The sequence below is a fragment of the Melospiza georgiana genome, chromosome 25 (genome assembly GCF_028018845.1).
Source record: "Melospiza georgiana isolate bMelGeo1 chromosome 25, bMelGeo1.pri, whole genome shotgun sequence".
Lineage (NCBI taxonomy): Eukaryota > Metazoa > Chordata > Aves > Passeriformes > Passerellidae > Melospiza > Melospiza georgiana.
The window spans coordinates 8,375,646-8,390,233 of record NC_080454.1 but is presented as its reverse complement, the minus strand read 5'-3'; the positions used below and the strand labels follow the sequence as shown (position 1 = coordinate 8,390,233).

Here is a 14,588-nt window from a genome sequence, read left to right as displayed (position 1 = left end):
ATTTTGGGAATATTTTGGGGATATTTTGGGGTATTTTTGGGGATATTTTGGGAATATTTTGGGGATATTTTGGGGTGTATCTGGGGATATTTTGGGGATATTTTTGGGGTATTTTTGGGGATATTTTGGGGATATTTTGGGGATATTTTTGGGATATTTTGGGATATTTTGGGGATATTTTTGAGATATTTTGGGGTATTTTTTGGGATATTTTGGGGGGTTTTTTGGGGTGTTTTGGTGCTCCCCACTCACACGTTGGCGTGCCCCCCCAGGGATATTTTGGGATGTATTTGGGGATATTTTTGGGAATATTTGGGGATATTTTGGGGTTATTTTGGGGTGTATTTGGGGTGTTTTGGGGCTCCCCACTCACACTTTGGCGTGCCCCCCCAGGCAGTTCTGCAGCAGGAAGGTCAGTGTAGGGTGGGTGTATTTTGGGATATTTTGGGGATATTTTGGGGTGTATTTCAGGTATTTTTGGGGATATTTTGGGGATATTTTGGGGTGTATTTGGGGATATTTTGGGGTTCCTCACTCACACTTTGGCGTGCCCCCCCCAGGCAGTTCTGCAGCAGGAAGGTCAGTTTGCTGTTCCGGTACGGGATGTGCGACTCCTGCGGGATTTGGGGAATTTGGGGATTCTGGGGGGTCCCAAACCCCAAATCCTGCCCAGATCCCAAACCTGGGGCTCCCCAATCCCATTGCCCCATTCCCAATCCCGTTTTCCTGATTGATCCCATTTCACCCATCCCAGTCCCCATTTCCCATTTTTATCCCATTTTCCCAATTCCAATTTTCCCTTTTTTATCCCATTTTCCCCACCCCAATCCCCATTTCCCATCCTGGTTTTCCCCAGTTTCCCTCTGTCATCCCATTTTCCCACCCCAATTCCCATTTTTCCTGTTTTTATCCCATTTCCCACCTCAATTCCCATTTTCCTGTTTTTATCCCATTTCCCACCCCAATTCCCATTTTTCATCCCATTTTTCCCACTCCAGCTCCCATTTCCCACTTTTCCATCTCATTTTCCCACTTCCCCATTTCCCATTTTTATCCCATTTTCCCATTTTTAATCCCATTTTTAATCCCATTTTAGCCATCCCACTCCCCATTTCCCATTTTTATCCCATTTTTCCCAAATCCCATTTTTGATCCCATTTTCCCCACCCCAATTCTCATTTTCCACTTCCCCATTTTCCTTTTTTATCCCATTTTCCCACCTCAATTCCATTTCTCCCATTTTTAATCCCATTTTTCCCAGTTCCCATTTTCCCACCCCAATTCCCATTTTTCTCTTTTTCCCATTTCCCCCCCTCCCATCCCAATTCCCAATTCCCAATTTCCCATTCCCAAACCCCACAGTGACCCCATAAATAATCCCTTAATCCCAATCCCATCAATAATTCAGGAAATCCCAAATTTCCCATTTTCCACCCCAAACCTTGCAGAGGGTGCTGAGGCTGCAGCTGATGGATTCCCCATTTCCTCTTCCCAAACTCCACAAATCCCAAAAAATCCCATAAATAATTCCCTAAATCCCATAAAATCCCCTCAATAACCCCACAAATATTTCTGGAAATCCCAAATTTGGGGTTTTTCACCCCAAACCCTGCAGAGGGTGCTGATGCTGGAGCTGATGGATTCCCCAGTTCCTCTTCCCAAACTCCACAAATCCCAAAAAATCCCATCAATAATCCCACAAACAACCCCCCAACCCCCTCAATAACCCCACAAACCCCACAATGACCCCAAAAATGACCCCAAAATCCCAAATTTGGGGTTTTTTCCCCCAAACCTCGTTGCAGAGGGCGCTGATGCCCAGCCCCAGGGCGCTCAGGCTGGAGCTGATGCATTCCCCAGTTCCCATTTCCCATTTCCCCATTCCCAAACCCCACAAACCCCACAATGACCCCACAAACCCCACAGTGACCCCATAAATGACCCCAAAATCCCAAATTTAGGTTTTTTCCCCCAAACCTCGTTGCAGAGGGCGCTGATGACCAGCCCCAGGGCGCTCAGGCTGCAGTTGATTCATTCCCCAGTTCCCATTCCCCATTCCCATTCCCCATTCCCAAACCCCACAAACCCCACAATAACCCCACAGTGACCCCATAAATGACCCCAAAACCCCAAAATTTAGGTTTTTTCCCCCAAACCTCGTTGCAGAGGGCGCTGATGCCCAGCCCAGGGTGCTCAGGCTGCAGTTGATGCATTCCCCATTCCCATTCCCATTTCCCCATTTCCCCATTCCCAAACCCCACAAACCCCACAATAACCCCACAATGACCCCATAATGACCCCAAAACCCCAAATTTAGGTTTTTTGCCCCAAACCTTGTTGCAGAGGGCGCTGATGACCAGCCCCAGGGCGCTCAGGCTGGAGTTGATGCTCTGGGTCTCCCTGAGCCGGTTCCCCACCGACCCCGACTTCTCCAAACGCTCCGAACCAGCCAGGTCCACCAGGGTCAGCGAGGCTGTGGAAATGATGGGGGGAAAAATTGGGGGAAAATGGGGAAAAATGGGGAAAAATGGGGAAAATAATGGGGAAATAATGGGGAAAATTGGGGAAATATAATGGGGAAATAATGGGGAAAATAATGGGGAAATAATAGGGGAAAATTGGGGGAAAAAAAGGGGGAAATAATGGGAAATAATGGAGGAAACAATGGGGAAATAATGGGGAAATAATGGGGAAATAATGGGGAAAAATGGGGGAATAATGGGGAAATAATGGGGGAAATATAATGGGGAATAATGGGGGAAATAATGGGGAAAAATGGGGGAATAATGGGGAAATAATGGGGAAAAATGGGGGAATAATGGGGAAATAATGGGGAAATAATGGGGGAAAAATAGGGAAATATAATGGGAAATAATGAGGGAAATAATCAGAAATAATGGAGGAGATAATGGGGAAAAATGGGGGAATTATAATGGAAAAAATTGGGGGGTAAAATGGAAATAATGGGGGAAATAATGGGAAAATTGGGGAAAATAATAGGGAAATAATGGGAAATAATGGGGAAAATTGGGGAAAATTTGGGGAAAATGGGGAAATAAATGGGGAAATAAGGGGGAAATAAGGGGGAAATAATGGGGAAAAATGGGGAAATAATGGGGGAAATAATGGGGAAAAATTGGGGGAAAATAATGGGGAAATAATGGGGAAATAATGGGGAAAATTGGGGAAAATTGGGGAAAATATAATGGGGAATAATGGGGGAAATAATGGGGAAAATTGGGCAAAATAATGGGGGGAAATAATGGGGGGAAAACAGGGAAATAAGGGGGGAAATAATGGGGGAAATTGGGGAAAATAATGGGGGAAAAAATGGGGAAAATTGGTGGAAATAATGGGGGAAATAAAGGGGGAAATAATGGGGGAAATTGGAGGAATATAATGGGGAAATAATGGGAAATCATGGGGAAAATAAGGGGGGGAAATAATGGGGGAAAATTGGGGAAATAAGGGAGGAAATAATGGGGAAAATTGGGGAAAGTAATGGGGAAATAATGGAGAAAAATTGAGGAAAATTGGGGAAATAAGGGGGGAAATAATGGGGAAAATTGAAGAAATTGGGGCAAATAATGGGGAATAATGGGGGAAATAATGGGGAAAAATAGGGAAATAAGGGGGGAAATAATGGGGGAAATTGGGGAAAAATGGGGGGAATTGATGGGAAATAATGGGGAAAATTCGGGAAAATAATGGAGAAATAATGGAAAATAATGGGGAAAATAATGGGGAAATAATGGGGGAAAATGGGGAAAAATGGGGGGAAAATGTGGGAAATTGGAGGAATATAATGGGGGAAATAATGGGAAATAATGGGGGAAATAATGGGAAAATAATGGGGGAAATTGGGGGAAAATAATGGGGAAATAATGGGGAAATAATGGGGAAATAATGGGGGAAATTGGAGGAATATAATGGGGAAAATAATGGGGAATAATGGGGGAAAATGGGGGGAGATGATGGGGAAATAATGGGGAAATAATGGGGAAAATTGGGGAAAATAATGGGGAAAAATTGGGGAAAGATGGAGGAAATAATGGGGGAAAATTGGAGAAAATGGGGGAAAATAATGGGAAATAATGGGGAAATAATGGGGGAAATAATGGGGAAATAATGGGGAAATAATGGGAAAAATTGGGGAAATAATGGGGAAATAATTGGGAAATAATGGGGAAAATTGGGGAATAATGGGGAAATTGGGGGAAATTGGGGAATATTGGGGATTATGGGGGATAATGGGGAAAATTGGGAATTGGGTTGGGGGTGGGTGGTGGAGAAAATGGGATCAGAGGTGGGAAAATTGGGGTTAATAGCATGGAATTGGGGGGAAAGCTGGGAAATTCAGGAATTCTGGGAGAATTTCAGGAATTCCAGGATATTCTGGGATACTCAGGGATATTTTGGGATATTTTGGGATATTTTGTGTGAGTCCCTCACAGGCACAGCGCAGGTCACGGGCTGGGGAAAAAATGGGATTGGAGATGGAAAATTGGGGGGAAAAAATAGGAAATTAGGGGGGAAAAGGGGGGAAAATTCAGGAATTCCGGGGGATTTTTGGAACTCCAGGATATTCTGGGATATTTTGGGATATTTTTGGATGTTTGGGATATTTTTGGAGCTGGAAAACTGATGGGAAAGCTGGGAAATTGAGGGAAAAGTTGGGAAATTCAGGAATTCCTGGTGGATTTGGGGAATTTTGGGCATTCCAGGATATTCTGGAATATTGTGTGTGTGTGTGTGTGTGTGTGTGTGTGTCACGGGTGCAGGGACATTGGGGGGAAATGAGGAAAAAGGGGAAAATGGGAATTTGGGGGGGGAATGGGAAAAAATGGTGAAAAAATGGTGAAAAACTGGTGAAAAACTGGTGAAAATGGTGAAAAATGGTGAAAAAATGGTGAAGAAATGGTGAAAAAAATGGTGAAGAAATGGTGAAGAAATGGTGAAAAAATGGTGGGAAAATGGTGAAAAACTGGTGAAAAAATGGGAAAAATTGGTGAAAAATGGTGGGAAAATGGTGAAGAAATGGTGAAAAACTGGTGAAAAACTGGTGAAAAAATGGTGAGAAAATGGTGGGAAAATGGTGGAAAAATGGTGAAGAAATGGTGAAAAACTGGTGAAAAACTGGTGAAGAAATGGTGAAAAACTGGGAGTTTGTGGGAGGAAATGGAGTGAAAATGGGATCAGGGGTGGGAAAATTGGGGGAAAAGCTGGAAATTGGGGTAAAAGTTGGGAAATTCAGGAATTCTGGGGGGATTTTGGAAATCTGGGAGTTCCAGGATGTTCTGTGGGTCTCTGACGGGGGCAGTGCAGCTCCTGGGCTGGGACAAATGGGATTGGAGGTGGAAAAAGTAGGGGAAAAGTTGGGAAATTGGGGGAAAAGCTGGGAAATTCAGGAATTCTGGGGGATTTGGGGAATTCCAGGATATTCTGGGATATTCTGGGATATTCTGGGATATTTTGGGATATTTTGGGATGTCCTGAGCCCCTCACAGGCTCACAGCAGCTCCTGGGCTGGGATAAACGGAATGGGAGGTGGAGAAAACGGGGTAATAGCAGGGAAATTGAGGAATTCCGGGGTGATTTTGGGAATTCCAGGATATTTTGGGATATTCTGGGATATTTTGGGATGTTTTGTGTGAGCCCCTCACAGGCACAGCGCAGGTCCCGGGCTGGGAGAAATGGAATGGGAGATGGAAAAACCGGGGTAAAAGCTGGGAAATTGGGGGAAAAGCTGGGAAATTGAGGAATTCTGGGGGATTTTGGGAATTCCAGGATATTCTGGGATATTCTGGGATATTTTTGAGTCCCTCACAGGCACAGCGCAGGTCACGGGCTGGGAGAAATGAGGGGCAAATGGGGATGGGAGATGGGAAACTGGGGAAAAGCTGGGAAATTGGGAATTCTGGGGGGATTTTGGGAATTCCAGGATAATTTGGGATACTCAGGGATGTTTTGTGTGAGCCCCTCACAGGCGCAGCGCAGGTCCCGGGCTGGGAGAAACGGAATGAGTGGCGGAGAAAACGGGGTAAAAGCTGGGAAATTGAGGAATTCTGGGATATTTTGGGAATTCCAGGATATTTTGGGATATTTTTGAGTCCCTCACAGGCGCAGCGCAGGTCGCGGGCGGCGTGGTGGCCCTGGATGCGCAGCTGGAACACCGAGTGCGAGCGCGACGAGCGCTCATTGAGCCCCGTGCGCGCCACCGAGCGCTGAGAGCCCGCACGGACCAGCAGCTCCAGAACCTGGGAATGAACGGGAAAATGGGGGAAAATGGGGGGGAAATGGGGGGGGAAATGAGGGGAAAAACAGGGGGAAATGGGGGGGGAAATGGAGGAAAAACGGGGGAAAACATGGGGGGAAACATGGGGGGGGAAATGGGGAAAAACGGGGAAAAAAGAGGGAAAAATGGGGGGAAAAATGAGGAAAAATATGGGGGGAAATGGGGAAAAACGAGGAAAAATGTGGGGGGAAATGGAGGAAAAACATGGGGGGGAAATGGGGAAAAACGAGGAAAATGTGGGCGGAAATGGGGGGAAAATGTGGGGGGAAAGGAGAAGAAAAACATGGGGGGAAATGGGGGAAAAAGAGGGGGAAAAATGTGGGGGGAAATGGGGGAAAAACATGGGGGAAAGGGGGGGAAAAACAGGGGAAAAATGTGGGGGGAAATGGGGGGGAAAATGAGGAAAAACGGGGAAAAACATGGGGGGGAAATGGGGAAAAACAAGGGAAAACATGGGGGGAAATGAGGAAAAACGTGGAAAAACATGGGGGGAAATGGGGGAAAAACAGGGAAAAAAAACCAGGGGAAAAACAAGGGGGAAAAAAGGTGAAAAAACAGGGAAAAACGGGGAAAATGAGGAAAAACGAGGAAAAACATGGGGGGAAATGGGGAAAAAAGGGGAAAAAAAAGGAGGGAAATGGGGAAAAACAGGGGAAAAACATGGAGGGAAATGGGGAAAAAGGTGAAAATACAGGGAAAAATGGGGGGAAAAATGAGGAAAAACATGGGGGGAAATGGAGGAAAACGGGAAAAATGGGGGGGAAAATGGGGAAAAACGAGGGAAAACAAGGGAGGAAATAGAGGAAAAACATGGGGGGAATGGAAGAAAAACAGGGGAAAAATGTGGGGGGAAATGGGGAAAACCAGGGGAAAAAAAGGGGGTAAATGGAGGAAAAACATGGGGGGAAATGGGGAAAAACAGGGGGAAAACGTGGGGGGAAATGGAGGAAAAATGGGGAAAAAGAAGGGGGGAATGGGGAAAAACATGGGGGGAAATGGAGGAAACACAAGGAAAAACGTGGGGGGAAATGGGGGAAAAACAGGGGAAAACATGGGGGGAAATGGGGAAAAACGGGGGAAAACATGGGGGGAAATGGGGAAAAACGGGGGCAAAATGTGGGGGGAAATGGGGGAAAAATGGGGGAAAACGGGGGGAAATGGGGAAAAACAGGGGAAAAAAAAGGAGGAAAACGGGAGAAAATGGTGGAAAATTGGAGGGAAACAAGGGGAAAAACATGGGGGGAAATGGGGAAAAACGGGGAGAAACATGGGGGTAAATGGAGGAAAAAGATGGAAAAACATGGGGGGGGAAATGGGGGAAAATGGGGGGAAAAACATGGGGGAAAAAGAGGGGAAAATGTGGGGGAAAATGGGGAAAAACAAGGGGGAAAAAAGGTGAAAAAATGGGGAAAAACATGGGGGGGAATGGGGGAAAAAGAGGGGGAAAAATGAGGAAAAACGGGGAAAAACGTGGGGGGAAATGGAGGAAAAACGGGAAAAACACGGGGGGGAATGGGGGGAAAAGGGGGGAAAAGATGGGGGGAATGGGGAAAAAACAGGGGAGAAACATGGGGGGAATGGAGGAAAAACAAGGAAAAATGTGGGAGGAAATGGGGGAAACAACAGGGAAAAATGGGGGGAAATTGAGGAAAAACAGGGAAAAACATGGGGGGAAATGGAGGAAAACAAGGAAAAATGTGGGGGGAAATGGAGGAAAAACAGGCAGAAACATGGGGGGGAGATGGGGGAAAAACAAGGGGGAAAAAAGGTGAAAAATAGGGAAAACCGGGGGGAAAATGAGGGGAAAAATGGGGAAAACGTGGGGGGAAATGGGGGAAAAACAGGGAAAAACATGGGGGGAAATGGAGGGAAAAGAGGGAAAAGCATGGGGGGAAATGGAGGAAAAAGAGGGGAAAAATGTGGGGGGAAATGGGGGAAAAATGAGGGAAAGATGTGGGGGGAAAAATGAGGAAAAACAAGGGGGAAAAAAGGTGAAAAAATAGGGGAAAACGGGGGGGAAAATGAGGAAAAACATGGGGGGGAAATGGAGGAAAAATGAGGAAAAATGTGGGGGGAAATGGGGAAAACCAGGGGAAAAAAAAAGGGGGAAATGGAGGAAAAACAGAGGAAAAACATGGGGGGAAATGGAGGAAAAATGAGGAAAAACATGGGGGGAAATGGGGAAAAACGGGGGAAAAATGTGGGGGGAAATGGGGAAAAACGGGGAAAAAACAGGGAAAAATGGGGGAAAAATGAGGAAAAACATGGTGGGAAATGGGGGAAAACAAGGAAAAATGGGGAAAAATGTAGGGGGAAATGGGGGAAAAACAGGGGAAAAATGTGGGGGGTAATGAGGGAAAAACAGGGGGAAAAAAAGGAGGGAAATGGGGAAAAACAGGGGGAAAAAAAAGGGGGGAAATGGGGAAAAACGGGAAAAAAAAGGAGGAAAACATGGGAGAAAATGGTGGAAAATCGGGGGGAAAACAAAGGGAAAAACAAGGGGGGAAAATGTGAAAAAACGGGGAAAATTGGGGAAAAATAAGGAAAAAACAGGGAAAGACATGGGGGGAAATGGAGGAAAAACAGGGGAAAATGTGGGGGGAAATGGAGGAAAAAAAGGGGAATAAAAGGAGGAAAACAAGGGGGGAAAAAGGTGAAAAAATGAGGAAAAACAGGGAGAAATGGAGAAAAAAAACAAGGAAAAACCAGGAAAAAATGGGAGAGAAAAAAGGTGAAAAAAATGAGGAAAAACAAGGAAAAACATGGGGGAAATGGGGAAAAATGAGGGGGAAAACAAAGGGAAAAACATGAGGGGAAATGGGGAAAAACAAGGGGGAAAAAAGGTGAAAAAATGAGGAAAAACAGGGGAAAACATGGGAGGGAAAAAATGAGGAAAAACGAGGGAGAAATGGAGAAAAAACGGGGGAAAAACAAGGGGGAAAAATGTGAAAGAATGAGGAAAACCCGGGAGAATGGAGAAAAAACGGGGAAAAACAAGGGGGAAAATGGTGGAAAAACAGGGGAAAAAAAGGAAAAAAACGTTAAAAAATGAGGAATAATGTAGAAAAAATGAGGGGGAAACCAGGGAAAAATGGGGGAAAACAAGGGGAGAAAAGGGGAAACCATGGGGGGGAAGGGGGAAAACAGAAAATCCCAAATTTCCCCCTAAAACTGCCAAATTTCCTCCCAAAATCCCCAAATTTCCTCCCAAAATCCCCAAATTTCCTCCCAAAATCCCCAAATTTCCTCCCAAAATCCCCAAATTTCCTCCTAAAATCCCCAAATTTCCACCTAAAATCTCCAAATTTCCTCCCAAAATCCCCAAATTTCCACCTAAAATCCCCAAATTTCCTCCCAAAATCCCCAAATTTCCACCTAAAATCCCCAAATTTCCTCCAAAAATCCCCAAATTTCCACCTAAAATCCCCAAATTTCCACCTAAAATCCCCAAATTTCCACCTAAAACCCCCCGAATTTCCCCCTAAAATCCCCAAATTTCCACCTAAAACACCCGAATTTCCCCCTAACATCCCCAAATTTCCACCTAAAACCATCAAATTTCCCCCTAAAATCCCCAAATTTTCACCTAAAACCCCCAAATTTTCACCTAAAACCCCCAAATTTCCTCCCAAAATCCCCAAATTTCCTCCCAAAATTTCCTCCTAATATCCCCAAATTTTCACCTAAAATCCCCAGATTTCCCCATCAAACCCTCAAATTTCCTCCCAAAATCCCCAAATTTCCTCCTAAAATCCTCAAATTTCTTCCTAAAATCCCCAAATTTCTCCTAAAATCCTCAAATTTCCTCCTAAAATCCCCAAATTTTCTCCTAAAATCCTCAAATTTCCTCCCAAAATCCTCAAATTTCCTCCTAAAATCCCTCAATTTCCCCCTCAAACCCTCAAATTTCCCCCTAAAATTCCCAAATTTCCACCTAAAACCCCCAAATTTCCACCTAAAATCCCCAAATTTCCACCTAAAATCCCCAAATTTTCACGTAAAACCATCAAATTTCCACCAAAAACCCTCAAATTTTCTCCTAAAATCCCCAAATTTTCTTCTAAAATCCCCAAATTTTCACGTAAAATCCCCAAATTTCCTCCTAAAATCCTCAAATTTCCTCCCAAAATCTCCAAATTTCCACCTAAAATCCTCAAATTTCTTCCTAAAATCCCCAACTTTCCTCCTAAAATCCCCAACTTTCCTCCTAAAATCCTCAAATTTCCTCCCAAAATCCTCAAATTTCCTCCTAAAATCCCCAAATTTCCGCCTAAAACCATCAAATTTCCACCGAAAACCCCCAAATTTCCTCCTAAAACCCCCACACTTCCACCTAAAACCCCCAAATTCCCCTCTAAAATCCCCACATTTCCTTCTAAAACCCCCAAATTTCCACCTAAACCCCCCAAATTTCCCCTGAAAAGCCCCAGAATTCCCCCTAAAACCCCCAGAATTCTGCATGCCCACCTGCTCCTCGCTCTCCACGGGCACCCAGGTGAGGTTGGGCACCTGCAGCCCCACATTGCCCACTCAGAAACCCTAAATTTCCACCTAAAATCCCCAAATTTCCCCCTAAAATCCCCAAATTTCCCCCTAACATCCCCAAATTTCTACCTAAAACCATCAAATTTCCCCCTAAAATCCCCAAATTTCCTCCTAAAATCCCCAAATTTCCTCCTAAAATCCCCAAATTTCCTCCTAAAATCCCCAAATTTCCACCTAAAACCCCCGAATTTTCACCTAAAACCATCAAATTTCCACCTAAAACCCCCAAATTTCCTCCTAAACCCCCAAATTTCCACCTAAAAACCCCAAATTTCCACCTAAAATCCCCAAATTTCCACCTAAAACCCCCAAATTTCCACCCAAAACCCCCAAATTTCCCCCTAAAACCCCCAAATTTCCCCCTAAAACCCCCAAATTTCCCCCTAAAATCCCCAAATTTCCACCTAAAATCCTCAAATTTCCCTATAAACCCCCCAAATCTGGGATGCCCACCTGCTCCTCGCTCTCCACGGGCACCAGGTGAGGTTGGGCACTGCAGCCCCACACTGCCCACTCAGAAACCCAAAATTTCCACATAAAATCCCCAAATTTCCACCTAAAACCCAAAAATTTCCACCTAAAACCCTCAGAATTCCCCCTAAAACCCCCAGAATTCTGCACGCCCACCTGCTCCTCGCTCTGCACGGGCACCCAGGTGAGGTTGGGCACTGCAGCCCCACATTAACCCCACCCCTCACCTGCTCCTCGCTCTCCACGGGCACCCAGGTGAGGTTGGGCACTGCAGCCCCACATTAACCCCATCATCCCCAGTCCCTCACCTGCTCCTCGCTCTCCACAGGTACCCAGGTGAGGTTGGGCACCTGCAGCTCTATGTTAACCCCATCATCCCCATTCTCTCACCTGCTCCTCGCTCTCCACAGGTACCCAGGTGAGGTTGGGCACGTGCAGCCCCACACTGCCCACATTAACCCCATCATTCCCATTTCCCTCACCTGCTCCTCGCTCTCCACGGGCACCAGGTGAGGTTGGGCACTGCAGCCCCACATTATCTCCATTTCCCTCACCTGCTCCTCGCTCTCCACGGGCACCAGGTGAGGTTGGGCACTGCAGCCCCACATTATCTCCATTTCCCTCACCTGCTCCTCGCTCTCCACGGGCACCAGGTGAGGTTGGGCACTGCAGCCCCACATTATCTCCAATCCCTCACCTGCTCCTCGCTCTCCACGGGCACCCAGGTGAGGTTGGGCACGTGCAGCCCCACACTGCCCACATTTCCCTCACCTGCTCCTCGCTCTCCACGGGCACCCAGGTGAGGTTGGGCACGTGCAGCCCCACACTGCCCACATTATCCCACATTTCCCTCACCTGCTCCTCGCTCTCCACGGGCACCCAGGTGAGGTTGGGCACGTGCAGCCCCACATTAACCCCATTATCCCCAGTCCCTCACCTGCTCCTCGCTCTCCACGGGCACCCAGGTGAGGTTGGGCACGTGCAGCTGGTCGCTGTCGGGTGCCAGCCTGCGGATCTCCAGCTCTGACCCTCGCTCCCCCTTGGCCAGCAGCAGGTCGCGCAGCCCCTCGTTGTAGATCTCCAGGAAGCTGGCCGAGAAGCCGTACTGAGGGCGGCGCCGTGCCCGCCGTGCCCGCCCCGCGCCCGCCCCGCGGTGCCAGGGGGTGCCAGGGGTGGGGGGGGTTACCTGCCAGCCCTTGCCCGCCAGGTCGTGGGCGCCGCGGAACAGGTGGCGCACGGCCCGCGGGATCATGCCCCGCGATTCCGGGGGGCCGGGCGGCGCCGGGCCCTCCATGGTGAAGGTTTTGCCGCTGCCCGTCTGCCCGTAGGCGAAGATGCACACCGGGTACCCGTCCAGAGCCGACTGGCACGGAGGGAAAATTCCAGAATTTAGGGGGGTTGGGATGGGTGAAAGGAACTCTGACCCGTCCAGCGCCGACTGGCACGGAGAGAAAATTCCAGAATTTAGAGGGGTTGGGATGGGTAAAAGGAACTCTGACCCATCCAGAGCCGACTGGCACGGAGAGAAAATTCCAGAATTTAGGGGGGTTGGGATGGGTGAAAGGAACTCTGACCCATCCAGAGCCGACTGGCACGGAGAGAAAATTCCAGAATTTAGAGGGGTTGGGATGGGTGAAAGGAACTCTGACCCATCCAGAGCCGACTGGCACGGAGAGAAAATTCCAGAATTCAGGGGGATTGGGATGGGTAAAAGGAACATTGACCTGTCCAGTGCTGACTGGGAGAGAAAATTCCAGAATTTAGGGGAGGTTGGGATCAGCAGGAGGGGTTTGGGAATGGGCAGAGGGAACATTGACCCGTCCAGCGCCGACTGGGAGAGAAAATTCCAGAATTTAGGGGAGTTGGAAATGGGAATGCTGCAGTTGGGATGCTCAGAGGGAACATTGACACATATGGTGCCAACTGGGAGAGAAAATTCCAGAATTTAGGGGGGCTTGGGATGGGTGAAAGGAACTCTGACCCATCCAGCACTGACGGGCAGGGAGAGAAAGAAAATTCCAGAATTCAGAGGGGTTGGGATGGGTGAAAGGAACTCTGACCCGTCCAGCGCCGACTGGGAGAGAAAATTCCAGAATTTAGGGGGGTTGGGATGGGTGAAAGGAACTCTGACCCATCCAGAGCCGACTGGGAGAGAAAATTCCAGAATTCAGCGGGGTTGGGATGGGTAAAAGGAACACTGACCCATCCAGTGCTGACTGGGAGAGAAAATTCCAGAATTCAGGGGGGTTGGGATGGGGAATGCTGCAACTGGGACGCTCAGAGGGAACAGTGACACATATGGCGCCGACTGGGAGAGAAAATTCCAGAATTTAGGGGGGTTTGGGAATGGGAATGCTGCAGTTGGGACGCTCAGAGGGAACATTGACACATACAGTGCCAACTGGGAGAGAAAATTCCAGAATTCAGGGGGGTTGGGAATGGGAATGCTGCAATTGGGACGCTCAGAGGGAACACTGACCCGTCCAGTACCAACTGGGAGAGAAAATTCCAGAATTTAGGGGGGTTGGGAATGGGAATGCTGCAGTTGGGACACTCAGAGGGAACATTGACACATACAGTGCCAACTGGGAGAGAAAATTCCAGAATTCAGGGGGGTTGGGAATGGGAATGCTGCAGTTGGGACACTCAGAGGGAACAGTGACCCATCCAGCACTGACGGGCAGGGAGAGAAAATTCCAGAATTCAGGGGGGTTGGGAATGGGTAAAAGGAACTCTGACCCGTCCAGCGCCAAGTGGGAAAGAAAATTCCAGAATTCAGGGGGGTTGGGAATGGGTAAAAGGAACACTGACCCATCCAGGGCCAACTGGGAAAGAAAATTCTGGAATTTAGGGGGATTTGTGAAGCCTCACTTGGGAATGGTCAAAGGGAACATTGACCCATCCAAGGCCAACTGGGAACAGGAATTCCGGGGGTTGGGAACGGTCAGAGGGGTTTGGGAATGGCTCAGAGGGAACACTGACACGTCCGTCACCAACTGGGAGAGAAAATTCCAGAATTTAGGGGGGTTGGGAATGGGAATGCTGCAGTTGGGACACTCAGAGGGAACTCTGACCCGTCCAGCACTGACTGGGAGAGAAAATTCCAGAATTCAGAGGGGTTTGGGATGAGCAGGAGGGGTTTAGGAATGCTCCCAGGGGTTTGGGATTCTCAGCAAGATTTGGGATCACTCACAGGGTTTGGGATCACTCAGGGGGTTTGGGATCACTCAGGGGGTTTGGGATCACTCACAGGGTTTGGGATCACTCACAGGGTTTG

The 14,588-nt window shown here is 47.7% G+C and overlaps 1 protein-coding gene across 1 annotated transcript in view; it reads right to left on the bottom strand.

Annotated features, from left to right (window-relative positions):
- Nucleotides 1-539: 539 nt before the first annotated feature.
- LOC131093376 (kinesin-like protein KIFC1) overlaps nucleotides 540-14,588 on the bottom strand; it is a gene marked incomplete at its 3' end in the record, with an annotated part of 33,215 nt that continues 19,166 nt past the window's right edge. The window contains exons 10-14 of the mRNA XM_058040526.1: nucleotides 12,498-12,674; nucleotides 12,249-12,416; nucleotides 6,119-6,257; nucleotides 2,334-2,473; nucleotides 540-614 (exon numbers count right to left, since the gene is read on the bottom strand). Of these exons, the coding sequence (XP_057896509.1) occupies nucleotides 540-614; nucleotides 2,334-2,473; nucleotides 6,119-6,257; nucleotides 12,249-12,416; nucleotides 12,498-12,674 (699 nt within the window). The remainder of the gene's footprint in view (nucleotides 615-2,333; nucleotides 2,474-6,118; nucleotides 6,258-12,248; nucleotides 12,417-12,497; nucleotides 12,675-14,588) is intronic.